The sequence below is a fragment of the Diadema antillarum genome, unplaced genomic scaffold (genome assembly GCF_040938485.1).
Source record: "Diadema antillarum isolate AM-2024a unplaced genomic scaffold, OU_Dant_1.0 scf00000038, whole genome shotgun sequence".
NCBI classification, from domain to species: domain Eukaryota; kingdom Metazoa; phylum Echinodermata; class Echinoidea; order Diadematoida; family Diadematidae; genus Diadema; species Diadema antillarum.
The window spans coordinates 207,086-227,627 of NW_027270927.1; the positions used below are offsets into that span (position 1 = coordinate 207,086).

Below are 20,542 nucleotides of genomic sequence, written 5' to 3' on the forward strand. Positions count from 1 at the left end.
AATCTTACATATCATTCAACGTAACTACAACTATAATACTATAAGATGATAATAAGCCACTCACAGGTAGAAAAACAAAAATTGCACACGCTTGTACCGATCATTTCCTTTGAAAGGATCTTGTGTGCTCTCCTGGTCGTGATAAATCAGCCCCTTCCCACCTCAAAACTACTCGACAGATATCATCCCCCATTGGCTTCGCCACTGATTGTTATTCGGAATAAGGAACCTTATTTCATTTCGGATGTCAACAAACCTTATTTCGGATTAACGAACCTTCGGAATAACGACATTTACGTAACCGTTGATATTTCAGACAGAGAAATTTTACAAAAAGTAATCACGATCATGACGATGACTTACATAAACGCCGATATCCCTGGTAAAGATTCCCCAGGTCTTCCAGTTGAGATCGTGCCGGAAGCGTCGGTGGTTGTGCTCTCCAAAGCCGTACAGGTTGGACGAGGGGAGACGGGTAGAGATTTGAAGGAACTGATCCTCGTAGATTAAGACTCCAACGGAGGTATCAAATCTGATAATTGTCAAAAGATCACAATACAAGTTGTGTCAAAGGAAACCCTCTTTCAGCCATGCCTATAGCCATATCTTATCTCAAATACGATGCCGGTTTGAGCGTTAGTCAAGCTTGAACGAAACTCCCCAGTTAGCATGATTGTCCCTCTTGTATGTACTCCCCGTGTTCCTCGAAAATTGACGAAACATTTACACTTCAAATCTGACTTAAAAACTTACCTCTTTTGAAAGACACGTGACTGTTTCGTTGCTACTGATATGTGTATTCTAAATGATGGTATCTTCTCTGTGGATACAATCTTTCTTATAACTTTCTCCTAGGATGTGTCAATTCTAACGTTAAGAATTATAATTGTCGCTTTATTGTTCCTAATATCACTGTATCATCTTGCTTTCATTGTTAGTAACATGAATTTCATGACGCTATTTTTCATAGGCCATAGCATTATCATAATTTTTTTTTCATTTTTACAAAAGCATTTCAGCACACGTATCTTCTTACTTTTGTTATCATTGTCATAATTTATGCTGTTATTACCACGAGTTGAAGAATCATCTTTCTTATCTTAACTGACTCTAAACTCATAAAATGAGGACTGTTCTGAGCAACAAAAAAAAAGCGGAGGAAATAACAAGAAAAACAGATCCCAATCAGTTGAAATGAAAATGAGCAGCTTCATTTTATACAAAACTCTTCATGCAGTATCCGCTAGAGGAGCTTTTGTAGCTCAGTAGATATGATATGACCAATCACGATGTCCCTGATCCTATAGTAGTATCCTGGCTGTTCCAAAGCGGTTGTGTCCCTACATAGGAAAGGCACCTTATCCTCATTGCCTTCATTCCGAAGGGACTTAGACCCGTTGGATTCCTGGTTGCTTCCTTATAAGCAGCCAATGCTTCCTTACCAGTCATAATGTTAACCAAAAGTAAATAACTTCTGATCTATTGTAGACATGCATAATCTCAACCCTGGGTGGGACCGTTATCTTTTTGTTGTTACTCAACTCGACGGCCCTTTCCAATATTCCGGAGAAGAAGAAGAAGAAGAAGAAGAAGAAAACACGCAGTTGATAGTCAAAAGATTATCAGTACTGTCCCCAGTGTTGAGTGTTCAACATTAAAGAAGCTTAAAATGTCAGCCATCATGACTTATATGGCGAAAAGTTACAGGAAGCCTCCTTCCCTCGAACACTTATCTGGAAACTGGCAAGAGACGAACACCAACAAACAGACCTCCCTATGCACGTAACCATCAGTCTGCTACTCGTGTTGTGACATGCATGAGAATACGTGACCCTGAGCAATAATGACTCTCACGAAACGAGTAACACTACATAGTCACCCATTTACTTCAGTACAGCCAGGTAAGACTGTTACATAATATACACTATCGGCAGCCCAGCAACCTACCAACTGTCTTGATTTTATTTGCGTTTCAAAGTGATTAAATGCATTCAAACTTTCCGTATAGATTGTACCCGAAGATGCAATCAAATGTTTACGAGTCTGAGTTCTGTTTTATAGCTCTGATTACATTTTAACAGTGTCTTTTGAAATTGGTTTTGCTGCATTGATCTGATCGTTGATTGAGACAATCTATGACAAAGACACGATTTGATTTTGAGCACAACCGTTCACTTATTTGGTTTTCCACCTTAGTTTTTTAGGGAAATTTGTAATGGGGCGGAGAGAGTCAAAATAGATGAACATGGGATAGATCATGTAATTGCATACTGTGTGTTTGAAATAAGTGAACAAAGAAAAACAATCAAACCATGATTTCATGATGAAATTGAAAGCACCTGTTTGATTTTGAGCACTTTAATTTTCGTTTCTGTAATATTGCTGGACCTGTTTTGATTTTAAACCAGAGATTGCTTTTACTCATCTTTGTCACGATACCACTATTTGCATTTTTTATTTTTGGAACGAAGCAATCATTTCTTGATTCTTGTTTACTTGATTCTTGTTTAGAGTACCGACCTTTGAATGAGAGGCGTTTCCTATGCACGCTCTACAATTACATAGCCATAAAATTCCCATTTACGACTTATCTTCCATAATTTGTTATCGATTTACCAATAATTTTGTTTGCTCTAGTTTTTCGGACAGTGGCAAACGATCTTGTTTCATGGGTGCTTCACCACTTAAGTGTAACACCAATCGCAGTACCAGCATATGATGCTAATCTAGGCGGAGGAATAAATCTCTCGAAGGATTCAGGTCGCTGTCATATGAAATCGGGAGCAACCACTATCTGGTCCTTGTTTTACAACGATAAGGCAGAGTAATTCAGTCATAAACGGTCCCACTTCATTACTAGAATGTAAACTAGAGGTGAACAACCCCAACAAAATTCAACAGAAACAATCCATGGTAACTACGCTCTATTTTTGGTGCATTTGATAAAACTTTGCTCCAACAGTCCTTGCTTTGTTGAAAGTCACACTATATATACGTGTATGCAATGTGTGTTCATTTTCAGTATGGATCGTCAAGTACCACTAGTTTAATGAAGTGCCTGGGAAAATATATTGCCTTGATATTTCATGTTGATCGAAAAAAGATGTCTCTTTGTGGCATAAATTTCCAAGCAAAATCGGGAAGATTATCAGATTTAAAGAGTAGTCATATTTATCTGACAATTTATATCATTAATACACTAACTTAGTCTATTCGACGTCTATTTACATTTCTATCCTCTTAAACAGACAAATCTTAAAAGGAAGAGCATTATATTTCGAATATCAATTTGATCGAAGATATCATGGAAACTCTTCCACGTGATTGGTAGTGTTATTGTTTTTCTGATATGATTTTAAAAAAAGAATGACTTACATGACTTCTCTGGTGCTGACCCTTATAATCTGGAGGCTAAACGGTTCCCGGATGTAAGATATGTTGTACTCTGTGACGTCAGGCTTTTCAGCGGGCTCTTCGACTTCGATAGTGGGAACCTCGTATCGATCATTGTCGTTATCGGTCAACTTTAAGAAGAAGATAATTATATGCCTCAATTCATTTCTATTCAGTTTGATTCAACATAATTGATTCATGTGCCTAGTAATAACACGAAACAACTCAGCCCCTATTGACAATAGACACATGCTATGATGATGCATTTAAACTATATACTTACACAGACAGTTCAACTTCAGCGATTCTGTAAAGCTATAGTATGCGTATCAACCAATTATAAACGACAGCATGCAAATACTTTGAGTAGATAATAATGTCGCCTTCAAAATCACTCGTTACATTTCATTTTTCTTTGAAAACTGAAATAAAGGGAAAAAATACATCATATGCTTACCCTTTGCACCAGATCTCGTGGGTAGCTGTAATAAGTTAAAAATCGTTCCACTTTTAGAGGGGAGCGATTTTAGGTGCTGATTCATAATCGAAAACATGATTTCAATAAGTCAATTTTGTTTGAATTTGCATGCCTTATGAAAAGTAATTGATACCACCATCTTATCACAGTTTAATTCGTGTTATTGCGAAAGAGATACATGTTTGTTTCAAAAGAATTGTGAAACTTTCAAATTATTGTTTATATGCTATGCATTTCATGACTGATTTAGTCAAAACATGCAGGCTCTGTGTTATTTGTGTGATTTGACTTTTATACTTTCATTAAAGTCCACTATAACTGTGACCGTATGTATATGCATATGTACTACATTCTATCAATATTTAGCTACTTAGTTACATAATATTATTTACTTATTTATCATTTCTTTCCTCATTTATACGTCAGGTCAAATAGATTACAGTATGTGTGTGTGGGGGGGTGTTTATGTATGTGTATACGCGTACGGTAACTATTTCTATACCCTCATTGAAACACATGGCATGACTCTGGAATACCTTAAATCGGAGTCGCTTAGGTGTGTGCATTTCAACTTGGAGTTCGAGTGTCTGGACGGCTCCAGCGAAGCGCACTGGCGTGTCCCGCCGTTGAAGGAGGACTTTCCAGCCCAGACGGGTTCCTTCGGGATCCCCGACCTGTCGTGATAAGGGGCAGAAATTCAAGGTTTACTACTTGTATATGCATATCATTTTTTGTTGCTACTAGGGGAAATACGACTCTATGAATAGAGAATGAGAGAGGGGCAGAAAATTAGGGGTCTAGGAACAGTACCCCCTGGAAAACCACCCTCCGGATAACTACCACCCGGATAATTACCCCCCAGGGCAATTCCCCCCTAGGGCAACTACCCCCCGGACAACTACCCTCCAAGGGCAATAACCCTCCAGGGTAATTACCCCCCTATAGGACAACTACCCCCAGGACAACTACCCTCCTAGGGCAATCACCCCCCAGGGCAATTCCCCCTTAGGAAATCTACCCCCTGGATAACTACCCCTCGGATAACTACCCCTGGATAACTACCCCCGCGGATAACTACCCCCTGGATAATTACCCCCCGGAAAACTACCCCCTGGATAACTACCCCCCGGAAAACTACCCCCTGGGTAACTACCCCCAGGAGAACTACCCCCTGGGTAACTACCCCCAGGATAACTACCCCCCGGATAATTACCCCCCGGATAATTACCCCCCGGATAATTACCCCCCCCCCCCCCCCGGATAATTACCCTCCGGATACCTACCCCCCCCCCCCGATAATTACCACCAGGATAATTATACCCAGGTTAATAACCCCCTCCTCCGATAACTCCCCATGGATGATTACCCCGGATAAGTAGGCCTACAACTTCCCCTCCCCTATAACTATCAAGAGGAAAATTACCCCCAGGACAGTGCACCACGTCAATTACTCCCTGGGTAACTACCTCCCGGGTCACTGCCCCCCATCCCCCCCCCCCCGACTCTTACTTTTAATAAAAAGGATATCATTACTACAGAAAACGAAGTTCTTTGTATTATTTGCCAGGAATCACGGAGATGCCATACTGAGACATCATCTTATGAAAACAACATCTTAAGGATTTACGATTTGTATCGTTTGCATTTAGGACGATTTATGTACAAGCTTAGTTTCTCCCTCTGTATTCTGACGCTATGTTCATAAAACAAGAAGCTGTCCCTTCATATCCTTCCCGGTAATCCAGTAAATGTCAATGCCTTTAACCAAAACTATTTTCGCTAAATCTGTATTTTCTTTTACTGTTCCGAAATTTCGGATTTCTCTTGATAGTATAGTATAAAAGATGTTTTAAGTTTGAATGCCTTTACCATTGAATTAAAGACATTTTGAAGAAATGTTACACTTCAGAATGAGTTATACTTTTTGCAATATTTTTTTAACCACAATCGTCTATCGTTTACCACAACTCCATGTAACACTTCTTTATTTTGAGGAGCTTATATCTCATGCCTCACGTGCCCTGGTTTTGACCCATCATCTTCCTCTTCCCTCTCGCTTTTCTCTGTCCACCGTGAAGGTAGTCTATTTCTGTCATTCATTACTCACCTTTCCTCTTTCTCTCATTACAAGGGATTTATCTCGTGTGTGTTCATGTGCAATGCACTCCCGTTAAAACGAAATGCTCAGGACCGGCAGTTTTTTTTTTTTTTTTTTTTTTTTTTTTTCGTTTTAACGAAATTTCATTATAACCGAACAAATATAATATGCAATGTATAAGGAAAAGAAGGAAACCACGCGTAAAAATTCTATTTGTTGAATCCTCATCATACGCTGGAAAGCTATGTGAGATGGGAGAATACCTTTGTAATTTCGTTTAAATATTACATTTTAAAAAGAGCATAAAGTTGTTTGTGTTGTTACACATGTGTAGAAAATGACGGTGTAGGATTTGGTTACAGTTCGCTATTCCAAAGGTTCTTTTCTTACTAAAGTACGTTACTCCGAAGGCTCCTTATTCCGAAGTTTCGCCATTCCCGGGATTCCGATGGTTTGTTTATCTGAAGGTTCGCATTTCTGAAGAATCATTATTCCGAAAGTTCATGATATAGATCAAAATAATATATTGTTCATTTTCCGAAGGTTCGTTGATCTGAAAATGAAATGAGGTTCGTCATTTTGAAGGTTTATAAATCAAAAAGTGAGAAAGGTTCACTATTCAGAAAGTCCGTTGTTCCGAAGGCCTTTTCATCCGAAAATGAAATAAGGTTCGTTATTCCGAAGAAATTTTGTTAATGAAAAAAAAAATGAGAAAGGTTAGTTATTTCGAAGATTTATTTATCTTAAGACGATTATAAGGATTGCAGTTCATAAGTTTTGTTAGTGTACTCTCCTTTTTTCACCATGGATTAACGATATTTTTGTAATGTTCCGATTAACGAACGTTTTGAATTCCTATCATGTTAGGACCGTATCCGGGCAATTACCCCGAGAGGGCAATTACCCCCCGGCTAAATACTGGTTAGTGGTAAGCTTAGAGTAACGATTAGGGTTAGGGTTAGGGTTAGGGTTAGGAGTTTGAGTTAGGGATAGGATTAGGTTCAGGATTAGGATTAGGATTAGGGCCAGGGGAAGGGTGCGGGGTAATTGCCCAGGGGGTAATTGCCCTAGACCCGTTAGGACTAACGAACCGTATAAGAATGAGAATAAGGACCATATTCTATTATCGGATTAACGAACCTTTGTTATGGAATAACGCCAAAATGTGCTAAATATTTCATTTCCGAACTATTACGGACATTTTGTTGTATCAGAATCTGTGTGTTTTGTATTAAAGGACTTCGGAACAATGAAACAAACCTTATCTGAATTCAGATTATTGTATTACAATAATGCAAGTTCCCCTCGGAAACTGTGCGTGATACACGGAGTGAACATTCAATGATGCGTTCGCTCATGCAGAGACGCTTTAAAAATTCTTGTTCCGCTACGCATTTTCGAATGCGATCCGCATTTCGTTATAAAAAGGAGCACATTTCCTTTATTTTTCTTTGTCAGTGGTGCTCAGAAAATACTTCGTGATAACGAAAATTTTGTTATAACCGTCTTCGTTATAAGCGAATTTTCTACCATAGACTTTAATGGCGATAATTTTGGGACCAGAAGTTTTGCTTCGTTATAACGAAATTTCGTTATAACCGTGTTCGTTGTAACGGGAGTGCACTGTATCTTTATTTGTGTTTTTCGTCTCTGTCTTAATTTCCTCTCTTTGCATTGTTTCATCAATTTTGTAACTATTTTACTGTTATACCGTTAACGCTCATTTAAGAATTGCCCTACTGCATCATTGGGCATTAACAACTAGTATATCAAGAATGTGGGAAGAGATTGTCACCTCCTTGGTATGATCACCGCAGAGCATTACCTCCCTTGACAATTACTCCCTATTAAAATTAGGCTCCAAACAGTCACCCCTCTTACAATAACTCTCCCCCAGAAAATTACGTTTCTCATTGTTATTTTCGAACAGTACGTTTGCTATTTGAATTGGAAAAAAAATTTTTTTTTCACTACATATCGTCTGGTTTTGGTCGAGACCTAACTTCAGGTTTTAAACATCTTTTGGGTGAGAAAATTAGAAACCCCTTACGAAATATTAAAGAGCATGTTATTCCAAGAAGGATTCAAGTTTTTGTGAAAAAAAAATACTCTTGAAATGGCCGGGATAAAACAGAGCAGCCCTATAATGTAAAAATGATTCTGTCAACTACAACTCTCTATAGATCTATTAAAAAAGAGGGTGCAGGACAAAAGACTTCGTTAACAACTAGGGGTATTTTGTAAAAAAAAAAGAAATACCGTTAAACTCGTAATATTTTACTCTTTCTAATCAGACTAACTTATATTTGAACTGGATTTCCCCTTAAAGTGTCGAGAACATTTAATTTGAAAACTAGCACAATTCTACTTGTATGTAAAACAAGCTGTAATCTTACTCTTATGACAGATTAGGGCACCGTTTGATAAAAGTTGCCAGTTATGACATCTTGTTAGTCTCTAATAATTTCAATAAAACCATGGGTTCTGCTTGATTGATAAGCTCGAGTCACCGACTTGTTACCATGGACCTGCTTTGATCGACCTACAACGATTGGTAATTGTGTGGAACTGACAGCTTGTCAGGACTGATAACTATCATAAAACCGTGCCCGAATCCTATAAGAAATTATGGCTTTATATCGAAGGGTCCCTCGCTAATGTTAAGGAAATATGAATTGCAGTGAAATCAACTCTCCTTTTCTTATGTTTATCTTCTAATGTGTTATAACGGTAGAAAATGACAAGCCAAAAGAGTAAATGATGACAGTGTAAGAGAAAGGTGCATCTTCTGATATGGTGTTATGAACTTATGGAAAAATTACTAAGGGTGGTACTTCTTTCGGGGGGGGGGGGGGGAGGGAGGGTTGTCCAGTAGGTAAGTATCAGGAGGGGGCGGGGGGGGGGGTCGGGGTATGGTTATGGGGGGGGGGGTAGTAATCCGGGTGGTAGTTATCCGGGGGGTAGTTATCCGGGTGGTAGTTATCCTGGGGGTAGTTATCCGGGGGGTAGTTACCCAGGGGGTAGTTCTCCGGGGGGTAGTTATCCAAGGGGTAGTTATCCGAGGGGTAGTTATCCAGGGGGTAGTTATCCGGGTGGTAGTTATCTGGGGGGCAGTTATCCGGGGGGTAGTCATCCAGGGGGTAGTTACCCAGGGGGTAGTTATCCGGGGGTAGATGTCTTAAGGGTAATTGCCCTTGGGGGTAGTTGCCCTAGGAGGGTAGATGACCGGGTGGTAGTTGTCCTAGGGGGTAATGGCCCTGGAGGGTGATTGCCCTAGGAGGGTAGTTGTCCGGGGGGTTGTTGCCCTATAAGGGGGAATTGACCTGGGGGGTAATTATCCGGGTGGTAGTTATCCGGAGGGTAGTTGCCCAGGGGGTAAGTGCCCGGATACGGAAAATTAGATGTGAAAGGATGTAAACACGTAATAGGAGGAAAAGGTGGAGAAATATAGAAAGAATAAAATATATATGTAAGGTATGTATATATATATATATATATATATATATATATATATATAATATATGGAGAAAAACCATATGAATGGTCTAACGAACAAAAATGTCTATTGCGAATGAAGATTGACAAGAGGGTGGAACGTATCTGGGACACTTTATGTTGAGCTGGCAACTTACCGTAGGAAATCAACACAACATGAGACATGAACAACAATGACGAAATGTGGAAGGTTGGTTTGATTTTTCCTCTGTGGAACTCACCCTCATGTTATACATTTATCGAATAAAAGTGTGCGAATTGAACAGTTTCTTAAGCAAAACGTTGTGACGGGAGTTATCACACTTTTTCTTCCTTGGCATCTAGAAAATTATGTTTAGAGTCTTAACTTTATACATGCAGTATCTTTGCATTCTTGTAGCAGTTTCGGAATATTGTTAAACATGTCCAAATACACAAAATGCAAGCGTATCTCGTTTTATGTTGTATGAGAAAAAAAATGCTAGAGGAATAATAAGGCCTAATAACACACACCATTCTGTAGCCGGGAACATCCCGCTCCTTCGGGAAGTAGCACCAGGGTGCCCCTTGCTCGTCCGTTTCTTCCCAGTAGCATCCCCGGGCCAGACAGCTCTCCTCAGAGGCTCCTTCTTCAGGATAACAATTGAATCGGAAAGCAGGCTCTGGGATTGGCTCGAATGGAATCACCACGACATCATCGCCGGGATCGTAGTAGAGACTAGCCAGGCCGATTCCCAGTCCGATCCCGATCAGGACCACGACAGTGATAAACGTGACGAGTATCTTCACACCGAGTTCCATGTCTCACTATAAGTCTTTGTCGAGTGACAGACGGACGGACTTCTGAACCTCCACTCAACCGCAGCGAATATCCCTTGACTGATGATGTCACGGCGAAAATTGATAATATCAACGATTTATAGAGCTTTACTTTTTATCTGGTGACACGCAGTCAGGTTCAGAACAATGAGGGAACTTAATCAAAATTGCACCTCGTTGTCAGGCATGGAGTCGTCATACGAACATGATAGCTATAATGTTTCAACGCACTCCTGTTTGTGAGTTCTGTTGAGATGATGATATATTTCTTGCAGCAATCTTCACTGTTCGTTCTTTTACGGGAAGTAGTCCAGGTCACACCGATCGCGCATTACCGAAATACTTTTCAGTAAAGGAGAGGCGTGTATGGCAGTCACGTGAAAGCGCTGACCAATGAGCGCAGGAGATGTTTGTTAACAGTTAGGTAACAATGATGTGGCAGCACTTATATCGTGTATGTGTTTACAGTTTTGTATCCGATGTAACACAATTATGATGCACTTTGGTTGATTTCATTACGCAGAGAAATGTTTTATGATACGTGTATTTGAATCATCGTTCAATCACTGAATGGTGCCATTAACATTATATAGATGGTAACTGGCGGGGGAGAGAACATACCGAATGTACCCCCCCCCCCCAAGGGTTTGAAATGCTATTGAGGGAGGTTATATAGTCCCGAGACGAAGTCATTTGTTACGTGAAAATGTTTTCCCATGGGAGAACATTACATAACTGTTCGCCCATGGGCGAACATAATGAATGTGCCTCCATCACGTGACTGTGTTTAGCCAATCACTAACCGGTATTTGACTATTAATATACTTGTTTGTTACACTGAACAGTGAAGTATATATAACACATTACCTGCTAGGATATACCTTGTACAACCATAAGTAATATTTGCTGATATCAATAATATTGTAGGGTGTTTTTTTTTTTCTTGCTGAAGGGGGAGGGGCAAATAACGATTGTATGGATGTTCCTGAAATAAATGTCAACACAAAGCGCTGCCAATATGTGTTTTGGTGTAGTAAATTGTGCTTTGCTGTCGCTAATCTGCATGCTCGTGTATAGATAGGCTCTCCCTGACATCATAGACCTGTTGTATAAAACGTTGACTCGAGAAAAACTCTGGCAAATTGTCAAGTGAGTATGATGCTGCCATTGACATGTAGGCCCGATGGAACGTTTTTCAAAGTAAGGGGGTCCACTAGCCACGAATGGGAACAGAGACGTATATCCATTTTAAAAATCTTTTGGAGGGACGTGGGTAGCAGGGTCGTATTTTTTTTAGGGGACAAGTTTAGGCCCTATGTTAAATGTAACACTCATGTGAGGGAGCTGAGGAGGCTCAGGGAGGAGGTTTCCCTCTCCCACACGAGGGAGATTTTTGCAATTTTAGAAGTGAAATCAAACGATCTGCATGGTGTTCACATTTTGGTGGAACATTTGGAAAGTTGTCGATCAAAAAGTAAGTAAGTTCGTATTTAAGGACAATTAAAGTAGCTAATGTGATATCACCTCCTTTATACTGTGTCTGCTCTCAAATTGTGCTCAAAACATTATGGGGAGGGGTTGTGGTAAAAACTATTTTAAAATGTCATAAATAGAGAATATGTTTGTGTATAGCTAGATGCTTTAATGACAGTTCCTGTGTTTTAATGTACAATAGCAAGATTGAGTTTTATATTTAAGATGTTTTTGCCAAGTCTAAGGAAAAGATATTATTGGATAGCTATTAAACCCATTAATTCTGTGCCACATTAATTACTTTTCCGTATATACATTATGAGTCTGAAATTTATGCTCATTTGACTCAATGGCAAAGAAAGAGTTGACTCTTAACAAATGTCTTGAACAAAAAGTGTTGATTGAGTAATTATTATGTGGAGAAATACCAGAATCTGTTTTGTCTTTGGTAGTTACTCAACAGACGGTCCTGCAAGTTTCCTAACATGAATGCATGATCAAAGTCTCGTTAGTGCTTTTACAAGAGATTCGTGCATGTTAAGAAAGAATGTTTATTGATGATTTGCAGTAAATCATGATTATTTGCCGTCAGGACAATCAACCTATCTGAACTATCGAGTAATGGAGCTCCTTCGTCAATTTTTGACAGAATCAATTGAATACAGGAGTCCTTGTACAACACTCTGCCGTGGTGTACCAAATCAACCAATACCCAAACCAAAGTGTTTATCAGATCTGGAAAAAAGAAGTTAGTACTATACAGGTAACGATTATGTAATTTTCTGGCTTCACATTTTCGTCATTCCTTGATAATTTTGTTCCATTGATGTCATGGAAGGAAGAGTTGGAAGATCATATAATATATCTGATTATTACCTATCTGAGGTAGTTTTGTGGGGCAATTGTAGTTGGTATTTTGATCGGTCGTCGAGGTCAGCGGGCGATATCAGTGCGTATCACCCTCCATCCGGGTCTCGCCATTCACTTTACATGTAAACATTCCAGTCAATCACAAAGAGGCGACATTCACAAATCTGGGACACACGCACCGCAGAAGAACGCCAATAAATCAACTCATACAAGGTCGACTACTTCCAGCAGCACAACGCGTCAAACGATGACGAGTCCATTTGTGCTCAGTAATTGCACAGTGACCATCAGTTATTACGATTCTCAAAATTGAAACAGAAGCAAAAAAAAGTGTAAATACGTTGAGATGTTTGAAGTTCGCCTGTTACAACTACATATGTATCTTGGAAGTTGGAGTTGAATGATGTACATTGATTAACAATTTTGCAATTACTAGTATTCGACACGATGCTGATGATCTACAGGTAGTCAAATGTGGCTTGATCTATATTATAGTGTTTAGCCGTATTCACATATTTTCCTAATATACCTAGGGGATAGGTAATAATTATGATATTGACTGGCCTTAAGGGAGATACCAGAAAAATATTGCCCGCACTGAAAGAACATTGCCCTCGTCTTCGACTCGGGCAATATCATTTCAGTTTGGGCAATATTTTACATTATTACCCATACGAGGTAGTTTTGCGAGGCAATTGCAGTTGGTATTTTGCAGGGTCGTGGAGATCAGCGGGCAATATCACTTGGTATTTTCCTTCTTCCGGGTTTTGCCATTCACTTTACCTGTAAACATTCCGGTCGACCACAAAGAGAAGACATTCAAGGACGTCGCTGTGTGTCGGTTGCACACACCGCGCACAAAACAATACGTTAGCACGTAAACACGAGGACGGTCGCTGCGAATGTGTGAGCGGGCGGCGTACCTGATTGTGCATGGGGTTGTGTGCAAGCATGTGGGTGTAGTTGAGCGCAGTGGTGTAGGGTTCGACCTGACGACGAGTGCATTTTGTTACAGTCATGTTTTAAAATCTCCTGATGTCAGCCGAGGATCGTGCATGCACTCGAACTTCGCGTTACCACATCACTGGCCGTCCGCGTCGTCCAGCGGCGATATTCTTAGTTAATAATAATATGTTCTTTATCCAGAGTAGCCTCATCAGCGTTACGACTGCTCTACCAGAGGACCTTGTCATTATCATTATATACCCTATAGCGTTGCCAGGCACCAATTTACACCATGAACGAGAGGGACATAATGGGTAGAATCGTCTTGTCCAGGGACGTAAGCGGCGTAAGCACTGGACTAGATTTGAACTCCGGCCATCTGATTGGGAGTCAGGAGTCTCATGCACTATACCACTGTACCCCTACAGTTCTTGCATGCACGTATTAGCTACGGTGTCCTCTATGTATTCTATGAGTACGCCTACCTATTTGCTTATAATATATATTGTTTTTGTTTTTCCATAATCTTTTATTGATTCCATATTCAATACAATTTCATGATAAATCTAATCACATGTATTACAGAATCCACGATTCAACAAAACACAATTATAATGAAATCAAGCCAAGCTGTACTTTCAGCAGAAACAGTGCATTCGTAAAGAATATACAATGCACCAAAAAAACAAAACAAAACATACGCTGCTTACTTACTTTCATTAAAATCAAATGGAGCTGTCCTTTTAGCATGACAGTGCATTCATTACTAGAAATGTCGCTATGGCGACTGGTATGCCTCCGCCATAAGGCATGATTCTCCTAATAGGTATAGATAGTACATGTGGACAACGTGTGATTGCATTTTCACAAAATTGGCAAAATATTAAAATGACAAGTTTGGCACAAATGTGTTGAATGTTCACCTTCCTTGACCTAGGTTTAACTGGATGAATAGGAGAGCATGTATTTGGGATTTAAGGATTTTAACTTGACTTTGACCCATTCATACGTTTATGCATTGCGTAATTTTCTAGGTATGGAGAAAAATTGCAATTTCTGTATTGAATAGTAAATTGTTACGATTTTCATCTGGCCTTTGACCCTAGAATTCATAAGATAATCACTGTCAGGCAGAACATGCATTAAATATATAGTATGTTTCAAGATAACTTGAACCACTTCCGAGATATGGAGGAAAAAATTAGTTCAGCACTTTCACTTGAGCTTTGACCTTTTGACCTTTGAGGCAAAACAAAAGAAAAGAAACTTTCCAGAGAATCTCTGCTCGGTTATACATGCATGCATCAAGTCTAAAAAAAATCCTGCTGGCATTGCATAAACATGAGGGAAATAGTAAAATTTTGAAGTGTTGCCCTTGACCTTTGACCCCATGAATCCTAAATTCTCTAGATAATCACTGCTAGTCACTACTGTATATATGCTATGTTCCATGAAGATACCTTGAACAATTTCCAAGGTACAGAGAAAAAGGTGAAGTTTTGATATTTTTACTTGACCTTTTGACCTTTGACCTCATGACCAAAAACTTTCACCAGAGAATTTCAATTGGGTAATACATGTATACACCAAGTTCAAGAAAATATCTTCAGGCATTGCATAGATATGGTGGAAATAGTGAAATTTTATGTATTTGACCATGACCTTTTGACCTTTGACCTTGCGCATGTGCACCTAAAAGTTGATAGGCACAACTTCACCCCCTAATACACATACATGCCAAGTTTCATTAGGATACCTCAAAAGGTTTTGATAGTTACCCTGTCCACAAAATTCATTGCGGACGGACGGAAGGACGGACGGACGGACGGACAGACGGATAACCCGAAAACATAATGCCTCCGGCACCACTTCGTGGAGGGGGCATAAAAAAGAATATTTTTATTAAATGGAGCTGTACTTTCAGCATAACAGTGCTTCATAAGAAAAAAAAAGAATATTTAACACATCAATATACACCCAAATAAAATCGATATACAACCAAATGTAATCAATATTCTCTTTAATCACCCCCTCCCCCTCCCTCTCCCAACTACCCTTCCCCTCCCTTCCCCCCTTCCCCGTGGACATCTGGATCCGGGTCCTTCCATACTTATTTTCAAATTTTCCCATTTACTAAAATTAATGATTAAAGTTCCCCTCGTTGATGCTTATTTCTTTTCCTCAAATCTATCCGCTAGAATATTATTTTTCATTTCATTATATGTAGGCGGCTTTCCATTAAAATTCTCTACTATTACAAATCAAATATTAAACCAAAATTAAAATATGATTTAACAACTGATGATTTTCCCTATTATCCTCCTTCCACCCAAACAGAATTTCTTCCCAAGTACAAGTTGTTAAATCAACATCCTCTATCATTTCTTCACATAATTCCCAGATTAATTCACATGCTCACAAGTGTAAAATAAATGTTTGTATGTTTCTTCTTCTTTTTCACAAAAAGAGCATAAGTTACTTGCAGTAAAACCAAACCTGAAAAGATGGTGATTTGTATAACAATACCATGCATCAGTTTAAATTGAAACTCTCTTAATCGGCTATTTAATGTACATTGTCTTGGCCTTCAAATATATTTTGTATCTCTCTAACAGAAAACCCATAATTTTGATCAATTCTATCAAAAATCGATACTGCAGTTTCTTTTTCCTTAAGAAATTGCAAATACATTTGTTTTGATCTTAAACTGCTAATATCAATTGTTTTCCCTCCTATGATAAAATCAGTCTCCAAAATATCTTTTTCTTTTTCTTTCACATTTCTCCTCCAACCCATCGGTATATTTTCATAAATACATTTTAACAAAAAATATCTTTAACTCCTAAACCTAAATCTCTAAAATATCTATCACATTTCAATTCACCATTATTTCCTAATATATGTTTTAATCTATAAACTCCCCTTTTATGCATACTTTCATCATATATACAATTTCTATTTAATCGTATATATTCATTATTAAATATTATAACATTACCACTATGCAAACTATTACTGACATTTCTTCTCATTTGTTTCGTATTTACCCAGACTTCTAATAAATCCCTATAAAATAATGGAGCTTTCACTTTCAACAGCGCTGGTATTTAATCACACAAAAATATAAATTCTCCTCCTATGTCTCTCGTAACAAAATTAAAATATTGCTTCCATTTCATATTTTCATCTTTATTAAGAAGTTTCTTAACCCCACATAACTCGCTGTGCTTTAACTAAATCAACAAAATTCATCATTTTTAACCCGCCTTGTCTATAATCTAAAAACAATATATTTTTTCTAATTTTTATCTCTTTTTCCTTTCCATATAAAATCAAAAACCAATTTGACTAAAGAATCAAAAACCCACCTGGGAAATGGAGTGAGAGAAGCTCGATATATAACTTTTGAATAAATATGTACTTTAAGTAATAGAATCTTTCCCATCAAGGTTAGGTCTCTTTGTTTCCAGAAATTCAAAAGAACTTTTATCTTACTCAAAATCTCTTTATAATTCATATTTTCCTTCGTTCCCTCATCTAAAGAAAAGAAAACCCCAAGTATCTTCACAAAATCAACTGTTTCTCCAAAATTAGTATCTAATTTCAAATGCTGATATGATCCCAATCTTAATACTCTAGTCTTATCCATTTTACCTTTAATCCCGACATTTTTTCAAATTCTTCAAACATCTTTAACCTATGAATTGATTTCTCATTACGTATAAAAATAGTCATATCATCTGCATATAAAACTAATTTAATTTCTTAATCGCCAAACTTTATTCCTTGTACAGAATTATCTCTTCGTAATCTATGCGCCATTATTTCCATGCATAAAATAAATAAATAAGGAGACAGTGGGTCACCCTGTCGAACACCTCTCTCCACTTTAAAATAACCGGTAGAAACCCCCTCATTCAAAACACAACATAAAGCATTTGTATACAAAACTTTTACCCACTTTTGAAATGACGGGCCAAATCCAAAAGAAAGCAAAACCTTTTGAAGAAACTGATGGGAAATAGCATCGAAAGCCTTTTCAAAATTTATAGCCAATAAAAACCCTGGTAAATTATGAGATGTATGAAATATCATATCATCTATGATTCGAATGGCTTCCGCAATATTTCTTCCCGCAATATAACCTACTTGATCTCCCAAAATAACTTCATTCAAAACTTCCTTTATCCGTTTAGCTAAAATCTTTGTTAAAATCTTATAATCTACATTAAGAAGAGATATCGGTCTACAATTCTTCAATAAAAAGAGATCTTTGTAATTAACTTAATTAAAGCTTGCTTCTGTGAAGATGACATTTCCTCTAACTTATATGCCTCATTTAAGGCTTCTCTTACTACTCCTCCAATCTCCGGCCAAAATATATCATAAAATTCAGTTGTCAGACCATCATTCCCCGGCGATTTATTTAATTTTAATTCTTTTAACATCTCTATACACTCTTCATTACTTATCAAACCTTCACAATATTCTCGAGATTCCTCCTTTAATTTTGGTAAATCTTGAAAAAAAACCCGTACATCCCAGTCTTCTATATCCTTTCTATCTAATGTACTATACAATCAACTATAAAAATTCCCGATTTCTTCAGCTATAATTTTTTCATCACTGCAAATAACACCCTCCGATATCTTCAATTTCTTAATAATACTTCTCTTTTTATTCCCTTGCATTAACTGATTAAAATATCGTAAATCCCTTTCTCCACTTTCATACCACGAAACTCGTGATCGAATCTTTATGCCTTCATTTACATAATCATACGATTCTCTTAATTCCTTTTTTGTATTTTCCAATCTTTCCAAAATCTCTTCACTCTTCACAAGCGTCTGTTCTAAATCCCGTGTTTTCGTATTTCGATTGCAGTGAGAATCTTAACAGTGGTTAAACTCATACTTTGGGTAACACAGACGAAGCTAAATGCCTACATCTTCTTTGTAATGGTAGAGACGCCCTTTTTTCAGTCGTTCTTTTTTCATAGGTCGTGGAATATCATTGGTAGTCTCCATTTATACTGTTTTGTATACTGTGTTCAACAGAACGCATTTGAAAGTCAATTTCTGGTACAAGCGCTCTCCTGAGTTGTTAAATCGAGTTCTTTCTATAGAGCTACACTGGGTTTAAATATAAACAGTAAAATAAAGAGTCCCGGTTCGCCAAATTAATGTTACTTGATTTTTTCCTTCGGATCGGCGAAATTTTTAATCAATACAAATTATTCACTGATGCCTAATCTGATGTGGACTTTGTAATGATAGGTGGTGATTGGTTAAAAGGTATCGCTACGGGTGCTATATAGAGTACAGATAAACTTCAATTTTGTCGGACCAACTCATTGTTTAGTGTTTGTGTTGTACTGCGGAAATAATTCAAATGAAAGATTATGTGCACTTCATGAAGTTTCAAATGAATAACACAAATGATTTCACATCTCTCTGCTTTATCATGTGATTTCATGCCATTCATTTCGCAAGTATTAGTGAACATAATATGGCCCTGATCATAAACATGCACACTGCACCCCACACCAGAGTTACATCCAAAACTAAATGTTTTCTTTACCCTGATAATGATAAACCAGTGGTTCACTGCTTTAAACAACAAAACAAATGGTGACCATCCTCAGAGTGGAATAAATGTCGTTAAAACTAGCTTTTGAACAATCTCAGCTAAATTTCGAGGTATTTACGAAGACGTTCTAGCGACAAAATGATCATTTATAGTTAACTGCTTTTAGTTGAACTTCCGCTATGATGACAATTACCGTCAGTCTTCAGCGTGATATAAAAACGTTGTACTAAGTAAAGAATAACTTGTCACATCGCTAGAAATGAGGGCGAAACTCTATAGGTAGCTCCTACATTTAGGAACAAAGTTTGTAAGGAGTCAAATAAAGTATAACAAACACGGTCATTACGAAATTCCGGTTACAACGAAGTAAAAATTCAGGTCGCAACTTTTATGTAATCTATGTATTTTACTGTTATTTGTTCGGTTATAACGAAATTTCGATAGAACGAAGGAAAACTGCTAATCCCGAGGACTTCGTTATAACCGGAGTCCACTGTAACCCTATATAAAGACAATTTGATTCGGTTGGTGCCAGTATGTGTCACTGGACTACTCTTCGTGCCATGTGATCGTAAAGGGTGTCATCATGTCGAGGTCGAGACCTGAAATCGTCAGCATCTGGACAATACAAGCCATAAAAGAGTGAGAAAAGTTTGATGTGATTGTCACGGCAGTTGTTCACAAAACATAAGTTGAGAGATTTTGTCAAAGATGATTATTCCACTCTGCCATTCTCCACTCCACATTCAGAAAATAACTTTCATCTAAGTAAATGACACAAAATGTCACTCGATCGTTTACACGCATATTTACTCAATACAATGTCCCTTTCTAATATGAATACATAATATAATACAAATTATCCCCTTCGCATGAAATTGTTCCTGGGTTGCGGCGGTCAATCAGTCATGATAAACATTTAAAGCAAGGGCTTACAGTTGCTCTGCTATTAATCTCTAAACGGTTCAAAACATTTCATGAAAGCCTGATTCAAAACCCATGGACAGTAGTGTAGAGCAATGACATCAATGCAATTTTCAGTTTACTTTGTTTCATTTCACTGGTTTTCCTACCGTCACCAGGAGTACTGGGGTAGAATTTCCCTCTGAGTCTGAAACTACTAAAATAGAGTATACATGTCCTGGCTTGAATGAAAAAGCTTTTAATCTCTATATCTTCACAACCCGATAATCTTAATGTAGCCTACTTCTAGGTTATTTTCTTTTTAAGATATTGTAACAAAGTTTTAAGGAAGAAAAATGAGAACGAACTTTTATTTCTCGTGGGCTAAAGGTATACACTTCAGGGATATCACCGTATCCAAATCTATTCTATCTATGCTCACCTTAGATGAGTGTTCGAATTCAACCATAGGTGCGTCGTACTCGTCCGTCCCATTATCA

General features: G+C 38.0%; 1 protein-coding gene and 1 long non-coding RNA gene across 2 annotated transcripts in view; both read right to left on the reverse strand.

Annotated features, from left to right (window-relative positions):
- The window catches only part of LOC139710385 (sucrase-isomaltase, intestinal-like), a 49,925-nt gene extending 34,366 nt beyond the window's left edge, over positions 1–15,559 (reverse strand). The window contains exons 1-4 of the mRNA XM_071622303.1: positions 9,957–15,559; positions 4,408–4,545; positions 3,376–3,524; positions 364–532 (exon numbers count right to left, since the gene is read on the reverse strand). Coding sequence (XP_071478404.1) covers positions 364–532; positions 3,376–3,524; positions 4,408–4,545; positions 9,957–10,244 — 744 coding nt within the window. The 5' untranslated portion in view covers positions 10,245–15,559. The remainder of the gene's footprint in view (positions 1–363; positions 533–3,375; positions 3,525–4,407; positions 4,546–9,956) is intronic.
- A 1,170-nt stretch (positions 15,560–16,729) lies between these two features.
- LOC139710395 (uncharacterized) lies at positions 16,730–20,539 on the reverse strand. The gene is made up of 2 exons (XR_011709457.1): positions 20,485–20,539; positions 16,730–19,757 (listed from the first exon to the last, which is right to left on the reverse strand). It is a non-coding gene; the product is annotated as an uncharacterized lncRNA (long non-coding RNA).
- Positions 20,540–20,542: the final 3 nt, after the last annotated feature.